General features: G+C 41.2%; 1 protein-coding gene across 2 annotated transcripts in view; it reads right to left on the reverse strand.

The window, feature by feature from the left end:
* Positions 1 to 7,608: 7,608 nt before the first annotated feature.
* Positions 7,609 to 22,541, reverse strand: part of LOC147452756 (mitochondrial import receptor subunit TOM20-like) — an 81,203-nt gene continuing 66,270 nt past the window's right edge. Inside the window, exons 4-7 of one of the 2 annotated variants that reach the window (XR_015188924.1) lie at positions 9,145 to 9,192; positions 8,981 to 9,067; positions 8,458 to 8,626; positions 7,609 to 7,955 (exon numbers count right to left, since the gene is read on the reverse strand). Coding sequence is in view for 1 of the 2 variants with exons in the window: in XM_086518355.1 (XP_086374481.1) it covers positions 8,510 to 8,626; positions 8,981 to 9,067; positions 9,145 to 9,192 (252 nt within the window). In the remaining variant the exon portion in view is untranslated. Of the gene's footprint in view, positions 7,956 to 8,148; positions 8,627 to 8,980; positions 9,068 to 9,144; positions 9,193 to 22,541 lie in introns of those variants that run through there. The other variant, XM_086518355.1, reaches the window with a different exon arrangement.

The following is a 22,541-nucleotide window of genomic DNA, read 5'->3' on the forward strand; positions in this document are numbered from 1 at the left end:
CATATGAATTTTTGGCATAAACTTCTTTTACCAGCGCTTGAGTACTTGATCTAATAGGATCTTCTTCCAAGATTTCTTGGCTAGGGTAGGTTGCTCTCATACTAAATGACTTACAAAATATTGACTTTATGTGAAGGCTTTGGCACTCTTGAGTTGTTGACTATTTATTGACTTAATACTACTTGATTGGCTTTAACTCATTGGAGAACCTAAGTTGTAAACTATACATTGGCTTTCAAAAATGATAATATAAAAGTAATTTACATGAAGCAATACAATAATAGAGATGATCAAAGGGACTCTACTCTGTGAGTATAACTTGGGACATCAAAATCTTTTACTGACAAATTGTGTCAGACCTTGAATGTTTGACATGGATAACAATGGATGGGTTCTTTGAAGCCTACCATATGTAGCCAAGTCTAACAAATTTATTGTCTTGACTATATGGATGCACGTGAGAATTCTATCTTGACTTAAAAAGGTTTAGTGTGCTGCAGTGTGACTCTAAAGATCCCTAATGATTCAATCGGGATGACCTCAACAACTCTACTACTTTTGTATAAAGTCATTATTATGATGCCTCATTCTTATTATGTTGTACATAAATGAATCAAAGATTGAGCCAATTTTATACAAATCTTTGTCCAGTTATGTAAAGCTAGTTTCCTTTTGACCGTTATGTTCTTTTGTGTATATGTATCCAATCTGATACAGCAACACACACATCCTAAACACAAGGCCCTTCGAAACAGCTGGGTGTATTAGGACACTAGATTTAGATTATTCTTTGTCTATAGGCTTTGACTGATCCACTATCTATAATTCCTAGTTAGGTTGGTAGGTGTTAGGTGGTCTTTCCTTAACTATAGAATGGGTTCCTGCTAACACTATTGCATTCTTTTTGCTCAACTAGCTTTAGGTTCAAGTTAATTCAAGTTTACTCACCCATGTTTAATTAAATTAATTCTAATGCTTTCAGAAACATGCTACTTTTAAACAGACTGCACATATGAGGTTTTTCCGTGATCTTGAGCAAAAATCATGGAAAACATCCTCTAAAGACTACGAATGACAGCCACACTTTTTTCTAATGGCTGTCAAAGCCTTAAAACTCCTACTAGAGTACAGCCTTCCTTGAAGACATTATCAAAAATTGTGTTGATAGGACCAGCTTTACTTTCTTCAGAGGCACTTTGATGTGGCACATCTCCGCTAAGCTTCATTCTTGACTATTTTACTCTTATCGACTTGATGAGGCAGTAGGCCCATACTCAATTGGCCTATTGCCTTAACATTGAGTATGGTGCTTGGGTAAGGGTGGACACACACACACACACACACACACACACACACACACACACACACACACACACACACACACACACACACAGTCGGTCACTTCATCTTCCTGTGATTGATACATCTAGATACAGACACTATGTAGTTGATAGATTTATTGTAAGATGGATGATTACTTTGGGTAGTTACTTTGCACTTCCTCAATGATCGATTCTGGATCATGATATGCATGATGAAGGTGATTAATGTAATGTCTTGGGATGTTCACCATAATCCCTTGCCTTGTAATCTCCTCTTTGGATGTAATGGTCGGTGATTACCATAAGTCTCTACCTGACACTTTCTACCTCTAGATGGAGTGGCTTTGAAATGCTTTGATCATTATTTTAAAGCTTTAAGATTTTTGCCCTCTTAACCAGGTCGTCTTGCTTCACACTCTAACCCCTAAGGGTTGCTTGGCCAATGGGATTAGCCCCTTATTAAAAATATCACTACATTAATAGGGATCCCTTTTCACTTCATTTATAATGTGATTGGGGAATCTCTACTGGCCCTGCCACTTAGTTTAATTTGCCCCTCCCTCACAGTGAGGCTTTACAACCTATCTATCACCCTTCTTTCCCTACACTACAGGAGCATCACAACTTTAATACCCACCTTCCCCTCTACGATGGACTTCTAACACCAATATGAAAAGTAAATTTTTATGGCCTCTGATGCTTTACTATCGTCATTCTGGACTGTTTTCATAATAAAAATAGCCTTGTCTCCCTTGCTCTTATCTTCTATGGGATGTCCTCTTGCATTATACAATTAAGCTTTGCTTCTAGTGCATGGCTCAATACTGCATACATGGTGCTGGTCTAATATAGTCTTTGCCTTGATGGATTTTGCACCCACTCTCATGTAGTAAGTACATAGCAATAGATTTTGTCGCAGATCCTTTGGTTGGTAGCACTTATTGCCTGGTATCCTGCCCGAAATATTCTTACAGGTGAATTTACTCAAGCAGAGGGTTTACTCCTTTGACCTAATCACTAGCTATGGAAGCACAAGGATGGTGAATTTTCCTATTTCCCCTTTCAATTTCAAGGTGAGGGATTCAACCCCTCACTTAAACTTTGGTTACTTAAACTTTTTGTCTTGCTTTAAACAAAAAGAAAGAGAGAGGGAAAGAGAGATAGTTTGAGTAATTTGAAGGTATGGTGATTATGTTCAGAGACATTCAACTTTACCACTCTATTTTCCACATAGATTGTGTGGCGAATGCTTATTCTTATAGGTTGACGTCTAAAACCTAATTCAATATTAAGAAACACTTAGTTCTTGGTTCGCAGTTGTTTAAACCAATGTGCTACTGAGTTTTTATGGTGCTTTTGGAATTTTTTGTGCTTAGGATATATGATCGGGTGGGTACTGGCAGCTGGTTCGATTGATCTGACTAAATATATTTTCTTGATACTCTTGTGAATGATGAAATGAGATAAGGTTGGATTCATGATCATTAGCTTGGGCTAGAAGGGTTACTTCTTAAATGATTATCTGACTTGAACTAAAAAGGGCTCTGCCAGATTTTCTAAACACACTGGTTCTCCTCATATGTGCCTTTTGGTTTTTAGCCTGGGTAATAAACAGTTCATATATCCATACAACAGAATGAAAATTATTAAAAGATGGATAATGCACAGTGAAATTCTTGGTAGAATTCTTATGGCTCACTTATTATGTGGAGACTTGGAGTATGCTAGGGCTTGGTTTTTCCTTAGAACATTGATACTAAAGTAAGGTTTTTTTTACCCTTTTGGGTGCTAGACTGCACGTTGAATGGTGTTTTGTTCTACTGACCTTTCTTATTGCTAATATTGGTAACTGCTAAATGTGTGCATTACTTGGGGTATAGTGTTTTTACTTAAAATCTAGGAAGAACTTGTCTAATAATAAGACTTGTGATGGGGGGCTTGCCATGACCTAAATATGTGTTGGCCTTCTACTTGCTTACTTTATTTGGACGGCCTCAGGAAGATTGATGTTCTGTATCCTTGGTATGATTTGCTAAGACCTACTAGCATGGTTCACGCTCTTGGGGGTTACTGGTGTTTAATGAATTTCTGAGCAGTAGTTGCGACTTGATACTTTTTGATATGTATTGGTTTGTAAGCTATTATATATTGGCATTTTTCTTAAATTAGGTCTGGCATTCATTAACCCCATGGTTCAGATGATATCTTATGGTATTACTCATTCTCATAGGTTACATTCGCAAGGCTGTGGCTTGTGTTCTGAAAATCTGAAAAGGAGGATGCTTGTTCTTGGTTTGGGTTACTGGTTCTGTTGATTTATTGGTTTTTTCATACAAACATTGAATGATTTGGTTCTATTATACTCTATTGTAGACACTAAAACTTAGATATTGACTGGATTTAGTGTTGACTTGGTGGTTGTCTTTTGAATGTTATGTTGTTTTGTGTATATGTATCTAGTTTGATACAAAAACACAGACTATGAATTCCGCACTATTGCACCCACCATAGATCCTACGGTGACATCTTTCTGGTTGCAAGTTGTAGCAAAGAAGACCAACTCATTCGATCTACCATTAATGAGGCCATCACCATAGTTTATTAGTATGGGTGATCTACACTAAAAATTGTGTCTATGTGGATGGGTGCTTGCTTAACATAAATTTTCTCTCCTTTCTACCATTGTTCCCTTTATAATAAGATCCAAAGTTTATGATGATAATTTTAGAATCAAGAAAGCTTGATTTGCATATGTTACTAGACTAACTATTGGATTTTATGGTTCCCTTTCACTATGGTGCTGGCTTAAATGCATCAAATGTCTATAGCCTTTGCAACCACGTGGTCAATTGCAGCCTCTTGTTATTGTAGTTGCTTGGTCTGTTGCTCTTGTTGTTACCTTCTTTGTCTTGTTGTTAATTGATGTTTAAGGGCTCAATCAACCGCGCAATGCATGGCCACTCATCTGTATACTATGACCAAGAAATATGGATGTTGTGAACTCACTACATATAGAGGTGTTGAACTGTACCCTTTCATGTGGCCTACTTCACAACCTTTCAAAATGTTTGTAACTAATTGCAAGATATCTTCTATAGGGGAAAATCTAGGAAGCAATGGGTTGTTTACACTGTGTGCAAAGTAAAGGTTTCTCTAGTTGGGATTTTGGTTCGAGATGTTGTCTCTTGGATTGCGCCAAATTCCATGGTATGTCTAACATGAGTAGTATAAAGACGTTCTAGGGCAATTATTTTATGATGTGAACCCTATTTTGCATGTGGTTCTTTTTTAAATCATTGATACAAGATGCTGCTCAATAGGAGCATTTGTTTGCAAGGTCAAGAAGCACTAGTTGAAGATTACATAGTTACAACTTTTCTTTAGATTATATTTTCATTCAAGATGTCGTCTCTTATGTGTCACTATTTGGAGGACATGTAGCTTTGGCTGCACAAAGATTCTCTAGGTTATTTTCACCTGGTAAAAATTGAGGGCCCCTCTCCAAACGCATTCACCTATGTTTGAATTTTGAAGGGATGTGGAATTGTGCAAGAAATTTTCATGAGTGAGAATTATAGAGATTGTTCCTTTTTTAGGGATGTGTTTTCTTGGAGTTCATTAATGGCATGATATATGCGATACGGATAGGGCATTGGGCCAGGAAGCATTGATTATTGACATCCAATGTAAAGTGGTGGTTTTTCTCTAGATGAGCTATCTAGCCAACACGTCCTCTCTTGAACTTCACTTGTCGCAAGATGATGAAAATATGAAAATTTGCAAAACTAACGATCAATCTTATAAGCTAGAATTACCTCCTTAGTGGTGTCTACATGATCCTTTTCACTTATTTCTACTATATCTACAAGAAATCTTCTTATTCTGCCTTATATCCTCCCTCCCACTAATCTTAGGGAGGAGGTATATGTAGCTTACCCACTAAGGCTTGAATTTCCCCGTTCAAAAGATAAGGTTTACAGAGTGAAAAAGGATTTGGATTGCTCAAAGCAAACACCACGAGTTCGATACCTACAGATAGTTTTTTGAAAAGGTTTGATTTTGAAAGCAATCCTCTTCTAATGCAAATTGTATGAGCCAAGAAAAAGCAAAATTATTACCTTCTTATTTTGTTTAGAGATGACTGGATCGTAAAACAAGTGATCAAGAAGAATGCATTGATCAAACTTGAAAGAGTTAGGGATGACACAAAACCCAAAACATTTCTCAAGGATGTGAAATGTTTGTAAACCTTAAACACTACATCTATATTATTACAATCATTATACCTGTTAGGCAACATTTTATACATAAGGCACTCTCTCAACTCTGTTTCATTAAAAACGTTTTCCTGATGTATTTCAATAGTAGGTGCATGCTTGTTATTCATCTTGCCTTTGTTAAACATAACATCAAGAATTTCTTTAGCCTCTAGCTCCCTTATTGCAATATCTTGCCATATTGCAATATCTAAGAAAATTGCACTTCTTATTACAATAGAGAAATTAGAAGGTGGAGAAAAATCTCCTTTTTTATATACTCGAATGGTCTACCAACAATCCTACAAAAAAACAATTAATCACTAGGTTATAAAAATGGCCTACATTCACAATGCATACATCTAGTATATGTTTCAAATTTGAAACAACTTTTTCTTAGATTGCCTTTCTTGCCAAAATGGTAACATCATTGTACTTTTGACCTTCAAACTTGCTTCTATTTTCTACCTCAAATAACCCTTCTTGAACAAATAGAAAATTTTCCCTCCAAATTCAATCAAGATTCTTCTTGGTAATTTCCTAGAGGAGAGTGCTTGAAACAATTTCAACCTTGAAACCACCAATAGGTGTTTACTTCTAGCGGTATGAAAATCTTTCAAACTTTAAGGCAAAGTAACATGCAATGACATTTGAGCAAAATTTTTAAACAAGTAATGGCACTGCTTTGGCTAAATCATGAATCTTGATCTTTGAGCAAATGATAAAAAATAGGCATGGCTTACTACATCGAAGATCAATGAGCATATTCAACCAATAAGCAACAATTTGCTACTCATAAAAGTCATATATTTATACATTAATCCATTGCATGCTTTTCATGTATTGTAGTAGATTTGGTAGCAAAAGAAGCTTGGCTACCATCTTTCCCGTTGTAATGTCTAGAAGCAAACATGCAAGGAATGTGACAACAAAAGACCTGGATGAGTCTGTCTTTACATTCCTTGGTGATACAACTCATATATTTCTTGGTTATAGCAATCCATACTTATGTCCACATAGAAGCCTAGTATATTGGAGCCCCATAAGCTAGAAAAGTGTAGGCTCAAGAAGCAAAAGACTTTGGCATTACAAAAGGTTCCAATCGACATTGCACTATACAATTGGCATAAGGAGTTCAATGTTCAAATGAACATACATCAATTCCAAGTATCTATTCATTTGAAAGGTGCTCGAGGAAGAGCGTTTCCAACTTGTCAAAAGGTGCATACAAGTGACAATTATTACCATATTGTTACAAAAGATTTCTCCTCGGAGCAATTTGCGCTCACAAAGAATGAGGGAGGCTATTATCATTACCTAATGTAGGAGCTACTTTGTTATTGATAGCATAGTTACCTTCAAGCTAAAGGATGTCCGAGAAAGGAAATATATCAGTTTCCCCATAGTAATAACATTTTTGGTAATTTTTATCCCGATATATAACAATAACAAAAAAACTGCTGCACCACACAATTGCCACTGACCATATAGGTCCACCGCCTTTCAAATCAACATCGCGATGGGTCTGGGCTGCTTGAATGCAAAAGAGGCCAATGTTAATAGTAAAGAAGCATCGTGTAATTAGGATTGCAAGGTCAAAAAGCACTAAACATATTGCAAAGAACAAAGTTATAGGATTGACAAATTTTCAAAACCATAGGACATGAGCTATGGTCCCAAAATGAGAAATATGCAAGGGAGATGCATGTTCCAATCAGCTAAATTAAGGTCCCGGAAAGAAATGTGGACATTTAAGTTTTCTTTTGTACAATATCTTGCTATTGCAAGTCCATGAGAGAGAAGATGAAAATTTTAAATGTCAAAGGCACATCTCAAGAGACCTCAGAAATCTCTTTGACAAGCCTTAAAACACAAGACCGTGTGTGTGTGTGTGTGTGTGTGTGTGAGAGAGAGAGAGAGAGAGAGAGAAGAGAGAGAGAGAGAGAGAGAGAGATCATACGAACAATCCCAAGAGACCTAGAAGATCTAACCGACAAGTGTTAAAATGAGACCTTTATTCAAGAGGGAATTGTTTATGAGAGAGAAATACACATAAAATATAATCAACTAGCTCAAGAAGGGAAGGGGATTCAATGTTTTACAGGAATAGTTTCATTACCCAAAATGGAGCTATAAATATTTATACACTAATCACTCTAATTGGTAACATAGGAGCCAAGCATGAATAGGTACTACAAATGACAGCCCACAAGAGGGACCCCTTGCCATCATGATATTCACAGAATTTGCAATAAAATTTGTGTATGGCATGAGATAATCAGAGCAAGGCAGCCATGACAACCAATTATCACATCGAGAGAAATTGGGACACCTTCATGGCCCGGAGTCTCGGAGTGCTGTATGTAATACGTTTCACCTGGTACATTGACCAATGTTTCTTTAGAATGGATCCATAAAAGACTCATTACAACCATAACAGGCCAAATGCATCTGACATATACTGAAGACATTAAAACCTACATTCTTGATTAACGTAACACCACACGATTATGCAGCAGAATTTTGCCCAGAAATATTAATGCTCATAAAAGCTCACAAAAAGTGAAGGCTTTAAGAAACAAAAACTTTGCTGCTTTCTGTTTTTTTTTCCTTTTAATTCATTCTAAGGCAGGCCGAGGGGGAAAATCGGCTTTAAAAAATTCCACCTGAAGATTTCCATCCAACACGTTTTCATTAAAATCCTACTCTAAAGAGGTCAGGATAGAGGGAAAAGATTCAGAGAACCACTTACGAGGCTCGAACACGGTACACTCTGAATTTACGCCAAAATCAAAGGCTAATTATTACATCACATCAATGGATCAAAGCTTTGAGAAACTGTAGTGCATCTTGCTCCGCAAAACTATGAATATACAAACCTTGGATTCTCTGAGGTGTAGTACATTATGCCATGCCCTGTCACCTGGCAACTTAGCTTGGAGGCGGACTTGGCAGTCCAATTTTCATCCACAAGGACAAGCCAAATGCGAGAATAATCCAACCTAAGACATCATATTTGAGATCACTGCTACCTTTCTTTTGTGATCCCTGGAAAGCAATACCATTTGTCACACCAATTAACTAGAAAAATCTCTCCTATTAATTATATTTACACATATGTGCATCTGTGTGTGCATATTAATACACGTGTACATATTCACACGCACACACACGTGCGCGCTATGGAATGATACACACATGTGTACATTAATTAACTAGAAAAATACCACTTGTCACTCCAGTTAAATATATATTTACATGTGTGTCTATGTGCGTACGCGTGCGCATATTGAAATTCACATGTATGTGCATATTCTCTCTCTCTCTCACACACACACACAGAATGATAGAGAGAGAAGGGTTTTTTTTTTTTTGAGGGGGGGGGATTTAGATCTCACTTGCCTTGGGTGCTGCTGAGCGTCCAGAGCTAGAGCCAGTTGAAACCTGTTGGCTCAACTGTTTATGAAGGTCTCGGTGCAACTCTGGTGCCTAAAATAAGAAAGCGTCATCTACAAAGTCAAAATTAAGAGTTCAGTTTATTAAAATGACATTGCCTTGTTGCATACCTTTCCTGACATCTCAATAGCCTTTTTGAAAAGTTCATTGTTAGGTTCCTGGAAATAAAGACACACAACATTGCTCTGGTCAAAGCTTACCGTGTGACGAAATTGACAGACGAAGCCCATAATGGGCTGCCTGAAATTCACTCAAATTACAGAACAAATAACCTACCAAAGCTCAACACGACATTTCTTCTTAAATATCGAGAAACATATCTTATTATAATGAACCAAATGCACTAGATGCAATGATACAAGCACAATATAGAAACAAGCATCAGTAATAGATGGAATGACCACAAAAGCGTTCCCATCTGTGCTGCCCCTTTATCAGTTTAGATGTATCACTCGAGCCTCATAGGATAGGTACACACCACTACGTTCCTTACAGTTTCAGAGGCCCTATTACTTGGCATTATTCTCCACCGCCCTGGTTCATAGTCTTATGGCTCCTACAAACCACCTTGATCTTGGAGTCCTTGTAAATATGTTTTGATTTAAGGACATGCTCACCCAAGCATCCTCAAGAACCCACAGTTCTCAGTGATACAGACTTGTCTTTCCTCAAAAAAAAGAGAGAGAGAGAGAGAGAGAGAGAGCTGCTACAGGAGGTCTTTACAGCGGATGTTTTATATCAGTCAGATACACAGCACTAGACTTTGTGGTTTTCTCTACATCGCCAGAGGTGGACAGAGCTTTGGGTAGATTTGTGTAGGCTTGATCACTATCCAGATAGCTACATTTCACTACCTGATTAGAGTAATTTTACCCCAAGATGTACCCTGTGGTTTGTTATGGGATTTTTCCCCATGATGTCATTGTATTTCTTTTAGGGGTTTTTCCACATTTCTTGTATATGGACAGCCTCACTTTTATCGCGCACAGAGAGAGAGAGAGAGAGAGAGAGAGAGAGAGAGAGAGAGAGAGAGAGAGAGAGAGAGAGAGAGAGAGCTCTTGCAAGGACGCGTGCACACATAAGCAAGAGAGCACACAATGTAGGTGGAGGCTGAAAGCTGCTTCTTTCTCTTCACTTCTCAAAATCAAAATGATGATAAGGTCTACAAAACATAAGTGGGAAATACAACATGTATACCTAAATGAATCTAGGATGAGCCCCTTGAAGGAAAGTGCAAGGTATAGACTCAATGTGCTCAACTTCAGCCTCATGATTGGCACAAACAATCGATTCTCGAAACATCCACATAGATGCATATGATCACAATATTTGCCTCATTCTTGCAAGGAGTGATTTGTATTAGCCATACGACTACCAAAAAGTCAAATAGGTTGCAATCCTCTAATGCCAAGCTCTAGGTTCTCTCAACACTTTGAACACATGCAACAAATGCTCTCGATGTTTTGCTTCAGGTTTGGAGGCAACAATGATTTCATCAAAGAATGTGCCCACAACTGGTCTATACCCTCGAAAGATCCTATCCATCATCCTATGGAACGCTACAAGGGCATTTGCCACCAAAAGACATCACCAAATACTCGTACAATCTGAAGGGTGTCTTGAAAGTAGCCTTGTAAACGTTTCCAAGAACGATCTTGAGCTAATGATAACCACTTTTGAGATCGATCCTGCTGAAACATATAATCTATGAAGTATATCATCGATTCTGGGTAGTGGAAACCTATTCCTGATAGTAAACTTATTAAGAGCCCCTGTAGTCAATACACATCCTCCAAGACCTGAATTTCTTTTCCACAAGTATGTTGGAGAACAAAAAGGTGAAGTACTTCCTATTGAGCTTTGCTCCCTCTGCCAGGTGGTTGGCTTGGAGTACTGCTGAGTATCAACTATATGGTATGATCTTAAGGAGGTAATTTGCCACGCAAACCCTCCGAAAAACAATTGGCATGAGCTTAAGGAAACTTTGGCCCTGTAGCTCTAGCTCTGTCAAAAACGTCAACCTTATCTTCCTCCATATTATTTAGAAAGATCGAGTGAACAAAAAGACTTGATTCATTAATTTTGAAATGGCCTAAGCTGATAGAAGAGGGACTAACTCGCCTTTAAGTTATATATCAATGACACATCTCTAACCTTACTATTCTTCAACAGGAATTTCCTACCCCAATAATCCGCGACAACACTGTTCTTTTGGTGTCAAGGCATCCTCAACAGTACATCACACCTTGAGGCATGATGTAGAAGCCCTCATGCCCTGTCACGATTGTGACTATGTTAACAACAATACATCTACTCCTAGTTGCAGATACGCGAACTGCCATGCCGAGGAGGACCCCTACGCTTGGATGGTCACACCCCTTCGCCCAAAGGACGTGTCTCTTCGCCAAAAGCCACACTCCTTCGACGATTGGTCACACCCCTTCGCTCTACGGGTGCGACTCTTCGCCCAATGGTTGCAGCTCTTCGCCGAAAGGATGTGTCTTTACGTCTAAAATCACGTTTCTTCACCAAAAGATGTGTCTTTTCATTTATGTCTCTTCGTCTCCTATATAAGAAGCCCTTGTATCACACATTCAATCAATCAAACACAGAGTCTTCTAAGTCTTTTCTCGAGTATAGTTCAAGTTTCTTAAGTCTTAATCATGAGTTTAAGTACTTAATAAAGGATTAGTACCTAGAATCCTCACAGTGGTATCAGAGAAAAAAAATTTCCCTGGACCCTACGGTTGTGAGCCTCTCACCCTTGACGCTACACTCTACCTCCCCACCCCCCCCCTTCCCGGCGTTGTATGGACTCGGAACAACGGTGGCCTACGCACACATCTCGACATGAGGTAACATAAATCACTTATGTTCTCGTATAAAAAAACATAATACAATCAACCAGAAACAGCTGCATGGACAAGAGCGGAAGTGTGTGCCTTTCCAAGTGATAAGGTGTACCTGTGAGTACCCCTTGGCGAACTTCCTGCTCCGACGGGCTGAATTTTATGCGGGCTGCTTTGCACCCCTTCGCCGGTGTCTCTTCGTTGGTGGCCCTCCGCATGGTACACCCCACCCAAAGGGCACCCTTCTCAAGGGGCATAATCAGCGCAGCAAGCCAAGATGGCAACTTTTCATTAAAAAAATGCTACGCAAGGCAATAAGCAGCGCTGCGTTGAATTTACTGTCCAGCCAGCGTATGTTTTTTTAAAGCCCAGCGCTGAGGTTATTGAATTGGGCCTACTACCCTTTAAAAAATTTTAAGGGCATTGGCCGGCTGCCCAAATAATTTAAGTGGGCACCCATTGGGTACCAAACGTTTAAAAAATAAACACAAACTAAAAGACCAGCAGCGTAAAAGAACAGATGGCGAAACTTACGCATTCAACCCCTCCTCTCTCTCCTACGTGGTGGAATTCCCCTTCTGGCACTGGCAATTTGCTCGCATCGGCTTCACACACACGATGGATGGCGATCAATTTTGGATTCCCGTGCCCTATCTCTCGTACATAGAAGAGATTCCCGACGCAATTTTGCTGGCGCACCCGCTCCCGGCACCAGAGAACCCGTTCCAGAAACCGTCCCAGAACCTGTTCACATAACTTGCACGTGTTCGAATTCCTTTTGAGGCGTAACCATGCCAAATTCTCAGGATGGAGGTGGTCAATCTAACGATGCCCTTACTCTTATTAAGGAGCAGATGGCCACACTTTCCATAAGCCTCGCATCACTTCACACTCGCTTGGATGAGATGCACACGGAAAACACTTCTCGAAGTCGACCTGTTGCTTCTCGGACTACACATGCTGATTCGACACCTTCTTCAGAAGCTTCAGTGGATGAACCCAACGAACCAAATCCAACTGGAGAGGTAGACAATCGCGAACTTCAATTACTTCATAAAATTTTTAATGCTGCACAGAAGAAGAAGCTTGATGTTAAACTGCCGGAACCGTACAATGGTTGCCGCGACAAGCGCGTGCTGGACCATTGGCTGTTCAAAATGGAGGTTTACTTATCAAACACATTGGTCGAGAGTAAAAAAGTTGCACTTGCTAGTTCTATGCTCAAAGACACAGCATTTCTTTGGTGGCAACGACGGGTTGCTGATGGTAAACACACACCTTCTTGGGATAAATTCCGGCGTGCTATTCGCAAGGCGTTCGAACCTGCCAATGTGGATTTTCATGCCCGGTCCTCTCTTCACCGCCTGAGCCAGACAGGTTCCTTGGCCGCATACATCACAGAGTTCCAAAGGCTAACTCTGGAGATAGAGACCCTTAGTTCCTCTGATAAACTTCACACCTTTATCGACGGACTCGAACTCAACCTGAAGGATGATGTGCACAAATACAACCCTACCACCTTGGATGCTGCAATTGCCTATGTGGAGCGTCTTGGCGACAATCGGCGCCCTACACGGAATTTTCTCCCTGGTGAGAGATCTTCAAACAGCGCTCGCTTTTCACAACGCGATCACAAAGACAATCATAGCCAAAGTCAGCAACATGAGTCTCAGTTCAGACAGCAAGCAACGCAACCTTATTCAACTTCAAGGTTCTATTCTCAAGATCGACAATCTGAAAGCAGACCTTCTTCACATGTTCCTCCACTTGATTGTGGTAAAGGACATGATTTTTCTCAAGATCGGCATTCCAATACTCAGCAAGGCTCTTCGTCAAATGGATCTTCGACTTCAAAGAAGGAGGGATTATGTACAATTTGCAATGATGACCATAGATAGTATCAATGTCCAAAGAGACCAAATCCGTCTAATTCGAAAAGAAATTCCAACGCGGAAACATCATCGAATTTTGAACAACCAGATTCTGCTAAGGATAAAGAAAAATCTGTGGTCAATACGATTCGTGTCTCAGAGGATACGACTATTCTTATGAAGCATGCTCAGTGCCATTCTTCAGTTTTGGAGTCTCTCTCAAAGCAAGTCTTGAGCCTTTTTGGAACACTCAATGGTCGCTCCATCAATATTTTGGTGGACAGCGGATGCTCGAATAATTTCGTCAGCACTCAGATAGTTCAACAGCTTGGCTTACCAACTCAGAAGATATCTCACTTATATGATGTGGAATTAGCAGATGGATCAATTTTGACTTGTGATCAGACAGTTCGACAGTTGCAGTTCGAGATTCAAAATTACGCAGATCAACTGGATTTTGAAGGCATGTTACGACATGATTCTTGGTCAGCATTGGTTATTCCAATATGATCCAGCAATTAGCTTTCAAGGACATACTATCAATTTGTTCAAAGATGGACGTGAATTGACTTTACACGGGCTTTCTCATGTGGAAAGAGTGATTCAAGCCTCACGTGTACAAGTCAAACAGCATGATACAGTGGATTATGAAACGAATATGATCCCCGATGCAGATATGGATACTATTATTGATGAATTTTTGAATTCATTAACTTCTCCTGAATTAATTAATGAAGACAAAGATAAAGATATAGTTGCAGATTCCTAGTCTGAAGGCGACTATGCTTTCTTTAATTCTTTACTGGATGATGATGATATGCCAATTGCAAGTCATGAAGTGAGTTCCTGAAGATGATTCTGAAGAATTTTGGGATTCATTCTTGGAAGATGATTACAGTCTCAAGCCAAAGTCCTCTCCAGTGATTACTAAAGTTGAAGTCACCCCATCTGAAGTGTACCTTGAGAAGATTTCCTCTTCCCCAAATATTTCGCAGTTACTGGAAGATTTTGAACCAGAAATCTTACATCGCATGAAGAATTTTGAAGATCAATCTCTTGTTGCAGTCAACCTGATTATACCAGATTCCTCTAAAAAGTCTTTGAATAATGCAATGACATGGGATTTAGTAGTCAAAGCAAAAAGGTTTCGCAAGAAGCAAAGGTTCAAGACAGGGTTTCCAATAACTCAAAGATTGAAGATTTTCAAAGATTCAATGCTTTTCCAGAGTTCTATCAACATCAGAAGTCATTTCTTTGACACGGGCTCTCATTTTAAATGGGAGGGAATGTCACGATTGTGACTATGTTAACAACAATACATCTACTCCTAGTTGCAGATACCCGAAGTGCCATGCCAAGGAGGACCCCTGCGCTTGGATATGGTCACACCCCTTCGCCCAAAGGACGTGTCTCTTCGCCAAAAGCCACACTCCTTCGACGATTGGTCACGCCCCTTCGCTCTACGGGTGCGACTCTTCGCCCAATGGTTGCAGCTCTTTGCCGAAAGGATGTGTCTTTACGTCTAAAATCATGTCTCTTCACCAAGAGACGTGTCTTTTCATTTATGTCTCTTCGTCTCTTATATAAGGAGCCCTTGTATCACACATTCAATCAATCAAACACAAAGTCTTCTAAGTCTTGTCTAGAGTATAGTTCAAGTTTCTTAAGTCTTAATCATGAGTTTAAGTACTTAATAAAGGATTAGTACCTAGAATCCTCACATGCCCAATGTAACCCTTACAGTGCAACCGAAGTTTGCCTATGACAAGTGTTAAAAAGCTTCATTTTTTGTGCTGCTAACATTGCATCCATCATCTCTTGAGGCTTGATTTCCAATTGAGCCGCCATCTTTGGCGAGATAAAATTGCCCTTCTAAGATTCTTTCTCTGAAGCTTTTAATACTAGATCATCAATAGGATATGTGAAGGAGCCCATCAACATTGAGTATCCATCCAAAGCATGGTCCATGAGTGGCTAAATTTTAGAGGACTTTTGCTTTAAACAGTACCTTTGAAGTTCCTTCAATAGACCTCCACAATATCTTTGCATCAATCCCTTGAAAGAAACCTTTCTGAAAGAAGCTACACGAAGAAAAGTATCCCAATATCTCTGACTGCACGTCGTAAGAGTGTCTTCTTCCTTCATCTGAAGATGGTTCCACACAATCAAAACATATGCCTCGTATTGTGGTGTCAACCAAAGAGATAAACACAACCTTTTGAACTTCGCCGTTTTACGATATGCTTTTCCGTGCCCTAAAAGCGTTGACCACCAAGTTTGGGTATTCCCATTGAGGTGAGATGTCGCTTTGCGAGTCTTGGAAGCTTCTATAAAGTTGCCTCCCAGAGAGGCAGTGTCAAACTACTGAATAAAAGATAGTCCTTTACTTGCGTCCCCGAGAACTGAGAAAGTATCAAACTTGACACTTTGTCTTCCTAGGCTCCAGATTATCATACTTAAGTCTTTTTAATCAGATAGTTTCTCCTCTCTCCAAAAGTCGAACCAAAAGTGGAAGATCGATCATCAAAACTATTAGAGGGTTTGTCATTTGAACTCTCCAGAGACGTAGAATCATCCCCATTTGAACTGCTACATCGCATGTGATGCTTTCGAGCTCTGCTTTCTTTTCCTTGATCTCCGCTTTTCATCATAACTAGAATTGGAACTAGAACTAGGACTAGAATTGGATCATCGATCATGATCCTCAAAGTGAACCCGGCAGCCGTGTTTCCTTTTAGGACCCTCTTCTTCACAAGATCTGTAAAAGTGGGATGTCGTGTAACAGGCTTGGACACTCGAAGCGAGAAATCAATAGCAACACACGAACAAAAACTTCAAAATCACTGAACTTTAATAGAGAGAGAGAGAGAGAGAGAGAGAGAGAGAGTCGACACGGCACAGCGGAGTTACGCGCCGAGAAACATTGGCCCCAAAGACTAGTGCCCCTTTCAGTATTTCTTTATTTATTGAACACAACAAGGTACAACTCCCGAGGGTCCTCTGCTCTAAGACTCTGCATCTAGATGCTCTACAAGATGAGGCCCCAAGGGCTCTTATAAACAGTACAAGGGATGCGCAAAAAGCAGGGCCCCAAAAGCAATTAGGTTAAAAGCACTTCCCCCCAAAAGCATATGCTCTCAAAAGCTAGCGCTGGGGACTCCCAAGAGCAGCCAACATAATTTTCGAAAATCCGTACAAGCCTGTCACATCAACACAGCAGTACAAAATTCAAAAATCTCCTTCAGGATTCAAGCTTCCGTCCTTTAGGGTTTCGAGCCCCACAGCCCGTGCTTCATCCATTCAGTTTCTTTGGGGTTTGTCTGACCACATGCCACGTCATCACTTTGTGACATACCCCCCTCTTGAAAGAATTGTGATCGCCCTCAATTACACCTACAAAATTAATCATAAGCCAGAAACCAATTCAAAGTAGACACTCACTCTAAGCACTGACACAATAGACAAACACATATCCAGCACTTGCACAAAGACGATGTCACGGGGCTGTGGCAACCACTAACCTTAGTTGTTGGTTTCTTTCCCTTGATTTTTATTTGATTTTTGGGTCCCTCTTTTTGAAGTCACAAATGGTCGGACATATGTGAAACGGCCAACAGCCGACCGCAATCGGGAAGGCAGGTCGCCACGAGATGGTCGGCCAGGTCGGCACTGGAATCCAAGCAGTAAAAGGGTGTCTAGGCTCGGTTCAAAGTCATTTAGACCCCTCACTACGCTTTATAAGTCGGTGGGTACTAGGAATTAACTCAAAAGAGGCAAAGTGGACACTTGGCAGCTCCTCATGAAATTTCCAAGCCTGCATCAAGAGGGGGCGCCCAAATTGAGAGGAGGCTGATTTTTGAAGTGAAGTGACTACAGTGTGTGTGGATTAGCTGATTGCTAATCCTCCACAGGTACGCACAGTTTCATCTCGAAGGATTGCGAAAACGCAGAGTTTTCTCGCGTGAAAACTCGTCCCTTTCAAAGGGGAATTGTCCCATTGCATGCAGGAACACCTGAGACACACGTCGACGTGTTCGCTCCGCCCAAAACGAAAAATTACAGCCTGCTGTGTTTTTCTGCAGGTCTAGGGTTTCGCACCTAGACTCCAAGACATCGCCAAGGGAGCCTCGAGAAAGCCTTGGGATGCTTAAACAGGGCTTTGGACACCTGACAGTGACAAAAACAGGGAATTACAGCATGCTGAAATTGACCTGCAGCTCAATGGAAAGCTTCCAGATCGCAAGGGAAAGTGTCCTTGACATGTACTTTTAACCTACAAATGTTTTTGCGCCGTTATGCTGGAGAAATTGGGTCAAAAATCTACAATTACAGCAATAGACACGTTTGGACAGCTTGGTGAGGGTTAGGTGAAGATCGTCTATTTGCAATAAGAATAAAGAAATACCGAAAGGGACGCGAGTCTTTGGGACCTACAGGGTGTCGTTGTCTGCTTGGTAGCACTCTAGTTGCCAGGCCGTGGTTTGAAGTGTTCATTCCAGTCACAGGCTTATTCGTGAAGTTTCTTTGTGTCATAAAGTTCACATTGTAAAGATTGGGTGAAAGCTAAAGTCTACCGCCCGTTTCGACGACAGTCCCTGAACATTCAAATCAAACCACAAGCTTATTCGTGAAGTTTCTTTGTGTCATAAAGTTCACATTGTAAAGATCGAGTGAAAGCTTGTCACATGACACATCCAACCCTATGTGTCCGTGGACAAGCTATAGCATGACCAGGGTTCAATTAAGTCAAGTCAATCAAGAATAGGAAGTGTTCTAGCACTTTTGTGAGTCTGTTCGCAGACCGTGCATGTCCAGACACTTAGAATAGATGCATATCCTCTGGTTACACAAAGCATGATCATCAGATTTCCATCAGAACCCATCAGGAGCATTTTTACAGTGCATACACCTATTTTCCCTATTTTTGACATTTTTCACTTATTATTTTTAAGTGACTTGTTGGGAACTGGGTAGGGCAGTTTTGCTAAGTTTGTATATATAGAAACCTAGCGCTAGCACTTTCTGGCAAAGAGGCAGCAGGAACTCGGCACCTTCTCAGCAGGACCCCCAAGACCTAGCATTTTCAGCTATCTACAAAGCTAGCGTTTTTGCATTCCAATCAGCCGGCAACAGCAGAGGACAGATCAGCACTAGCGTTAGTGATTTACACCAGCAGATTCACAACGTTTTTGCAACAGGATCCATTTTCAGCCCTAGCGTTTTTGGATCAGCATACCACCCTAGCATTTTGCAGATCCTTCACGATAGAACAGTCGAAAGCATCAGCGTTTTCAGTTTTCAGCACCTAGGCACAGCACAACGACCCCCGAACCTCGCAGATCTCACCTTCCCGCAATAGATCCTTGCCGCACGGTCAGATCCTGCAAAGTTTGCAGTTTCAGCCCGGAAAACGCAGATTTCGGCATCTGCGTTTTCAGTGCGTCGTCGTCGCATCGTGGTCATCGACATCATCACCGACATAGAGTCAGAATTCAGCAGATAAAGATTTGCAGATTTCAGCCATTAGCATTTTCAGATTTCAGCCCGTCTCGTCGTCGTCCTCATCGTCGTCGACTTCGTCGGCAAGTCCAAGCATTGTAGAGATTGTGCAATCATAAGTAGACCGCTCTCGCCATAGAGAGTGGGGCCTTCGGAGGAGGGTTTGACCAACTTGTCTGGTGTTGTATTCTTCTCTCTCTATCTCTCAGTCTCAATACCTTCATTTACAATGTTTATCCACTTTGTTTGTGTCCATTGCACTCTCTCACTAAAGGAACGGAAGGCTCTCCCTCCGTAAGTAAAAGGAACCCTTGAGCACAGTTCGGAGCACTCATCTTGAGCAAAGTTCAACATTCACTTCCGCATCACCTTACATTGGTATCAGAGCTTTGGCAGTGTTCTGTATCACTCAAGGAAAGAACCACATAACTTTTTTTGCTTGTTGCGGTCGCGCGTAACCCAAGTCCACTTGGGCGTGTCGATTCCTAATCGTGTTTTTGAAGAGTGACTAGAAACCCAAGAAAGAAGGGCTTGTCCAGCCTCCCCTTGTGCCTTATTTCACTCATCGAGAGCGGACGGTGCACTTAGCGACCGGCCAATTGACGTGAGGTGGGAAAAAGAAATCTTAGTGTGAGCGCAAGGCCGCCAAGGGGTGCGCCCGCGCAAAAGAGCAGAGCTCGGGTGAAGAGAAGATCCTTCTCTAACACAGATTGCAAGCGAAAGAAGAACCTCAAGAACCGGAAGAACCTCAAGAACCCCAAGACCCTCAAGAACTCAAGAACGTCAAGAACCCAAGAAACAAGACCCACAAGAACCCAAGTTCCTCGTGAACTTGACTTCAATGGATGGTCATCACTCGAAGCGGAATGGATACTTTGCTTGGACGTGATGAGCATGAGAGAGGCGAAGAAGAATTTTCCCCACCAGGAGGTTTTTCCGACCCTCCCCCTTCCCAATCTACACCAAGGATTGCACTAACTCCTATGGAGGAGCTGGAGCAGATGTTTATGGACAGCAAGTTAGAACGCGAAGCAAGAAAAGCAGAAATGAGCGTGAACACGAAGAAAGAATGGCAACCATAGAGCCTGAGCACAACGAAAGGAAAGCCGCTTTGTTCCGATTCTTTTCTCAAGTGCAGCCACACATGCAAGAGATTTAGGAAAAGGAGACTGTCTCAGTCTCTTCTTCTCCAAAGCATGACGCACAGGATTTGCATGATGATAAGCATGTTGATTTGAATGATAATGACAAGCATGATGATTTGCATGATCAAGATGTGATTTCTCACGAGTGCAATGATTTGTATGACCACGATGTGATTGTTCACAAGAATGATGGGTTAGTTGATACTGTTTCTAGTAAGCTAACCTCATTGCAGATTCGATCAATCACGAAAAACCGATCTTGGCTCTCAAGTCAAGGTCCAAAGAACCCCCTCAGGAAGAACCGATCTTGGCTCTCGAGCCTAGGTCCAAAGAACCCCCTCAGGAAGAACAGATCTTGGCTCTCCAGCCTAGGTCCAAAGAACCCTCACAAGAAGTATTTTATGTTCGAATGATTAGTCAGCACACATTGTTCGAGTGTTTCATTCGTGATGCTTTCCTGTATTTTAGTCACCGTCCTTATGAGATATAGGCATGCCATATTGTACGTTGAGCACGATTTACTCATGAATGAGCACGGATGTATGCGGATTTCTCATGAAAAGCTGAAAAGTATGCATTCAAGGAAGTCACATTCCATGTCTCTTCCTTGGCATGACACAGTCGTAGAAAGAGCACAAGAAGTATTGAGCATCAAGCATCGGCATTTCCATTATGATTTGCCACAGTTGATTGATTTAGATCAAAAAGTCCAGATTCGACCCCATTGTTTGCGTGTGTTGGATGAACGGTTTGGCACTCCGTCTATATGTTCATCTGCATTGCATGCACAATTTTTTCGAAGGAATAGTATTTTTCCATTCACTTTACATGGAATGGGTATGTTCATGTTTTTGCGTTGAAAGTGGTTTCAGGAATTTTCATCCTCAGAGATTCTTGGAGAAGGTAGACGCATGACTATAGACGAAGTTGAAGGATTGAAGGAGCCACAGATGACTTTGTGTCGCTTTCGGCGCGGCCCAAAGAAGCAAGCGTTGCAGACCTTTATGAAGGTCAAGTATCGCATGACCCACGCATCAGAGTGGACTGGCAAAGAGTCCTTCCCATGATCCATCCAAACTCGACGCCATACAGTTCGGTACCAGTACCTCACTTTGAAAAGGAGGGGATGTCACGTGACACATCCAACCCTATGTGTCCGTGGACAAGCTACAGTATGACCAGGGTCCAGTTCAGTCAAGTCAGTCTAGAATAGAAAGTGATCTGGCACTTTTGTGAGTCTGTTCACAGACCGTGCATGTCCAGACACTTAGAATATATGCATATCCTCTGGTTGCACACAGAATGATCATCAGATTTCCATCAGAAACCATCAGGAGCATTTTTACATTGCATAGACCTATTTTCTCTATTTTTGACACTTTTCACTTATTATTAAGTGAATTTTGTTAGAAACTAGGTAGGGCAATTTTGCTAAGTTTGTATATATAGAAACCTAGCGCTAGCACTTTCTGGCAGAAGAGGCAACAGGAACTCCGGTTCAACAGGCACCTTCTCAGCAAGACCCCCAAGACCTAGCGTTTTCAGCCATCTGCAAAGCTAGCATTTTTGGATAAGACCAGCAGCCTGGCGTTTTTGCATTGCAGATCAACCGGCAACAGCAGAGGATAGATCAACACTAGCGTTAGTGGTTTGCACCAGCAAATTCACAGCGTTTTTGCAGCAGGACCCATTTTCAGCCCTAGCGTTTTTGGATCAGCATACCATCCTAGCGTTTTGTAGATCCTTCGCGACGGAACAGTTGGAAGCATCAGCGTTTTCAGTTTTCAGCACTTAGGCACAGCACAACGACCCCTGAACCTCGCAGATCTCACCTTCCCGCAACAGATCCTCGCCGCACGGTCAGATCCCGCGAAGTTTGCAATTTCAGCCCGGAAAACGCAGATTTCAGCATCTGCGTTTTCAGTGCGTCGTCATCGACATCATCACCGGCATAGAGTCAAAATTCAGCAGATAAAGATTTGCAGATTTCAGCCATTAGCATTTTCAGATTTCAGCCCGTCTCGTCGTCGACCTCATCGTCATCGACATCGTCGGCAAGTCCAAGCATTGTAGAGATTGTGCAATCATAAGTAGACCGCTCTCGCCATAGAGAGTGGGGCCTTCAGACGAGGGTTTGACAACT

Source organism: Adiantum capillus-veneris, chromosome 8 (genome assembly GCF_014529385.1).
Source record: "Adiantum capillus-veneris isolate H3 chromosome 8, ASM1452938v2, whole genome shotgun sequence".
Classification (NCBI taxonomy): domain Eukaryota; kingdom Viridiplantae; phylum Streptophyta; class Polypodiopsida; order Polypodiales; family Pteridaceae; genus Adiantum; species Adiantum capillus-veneris.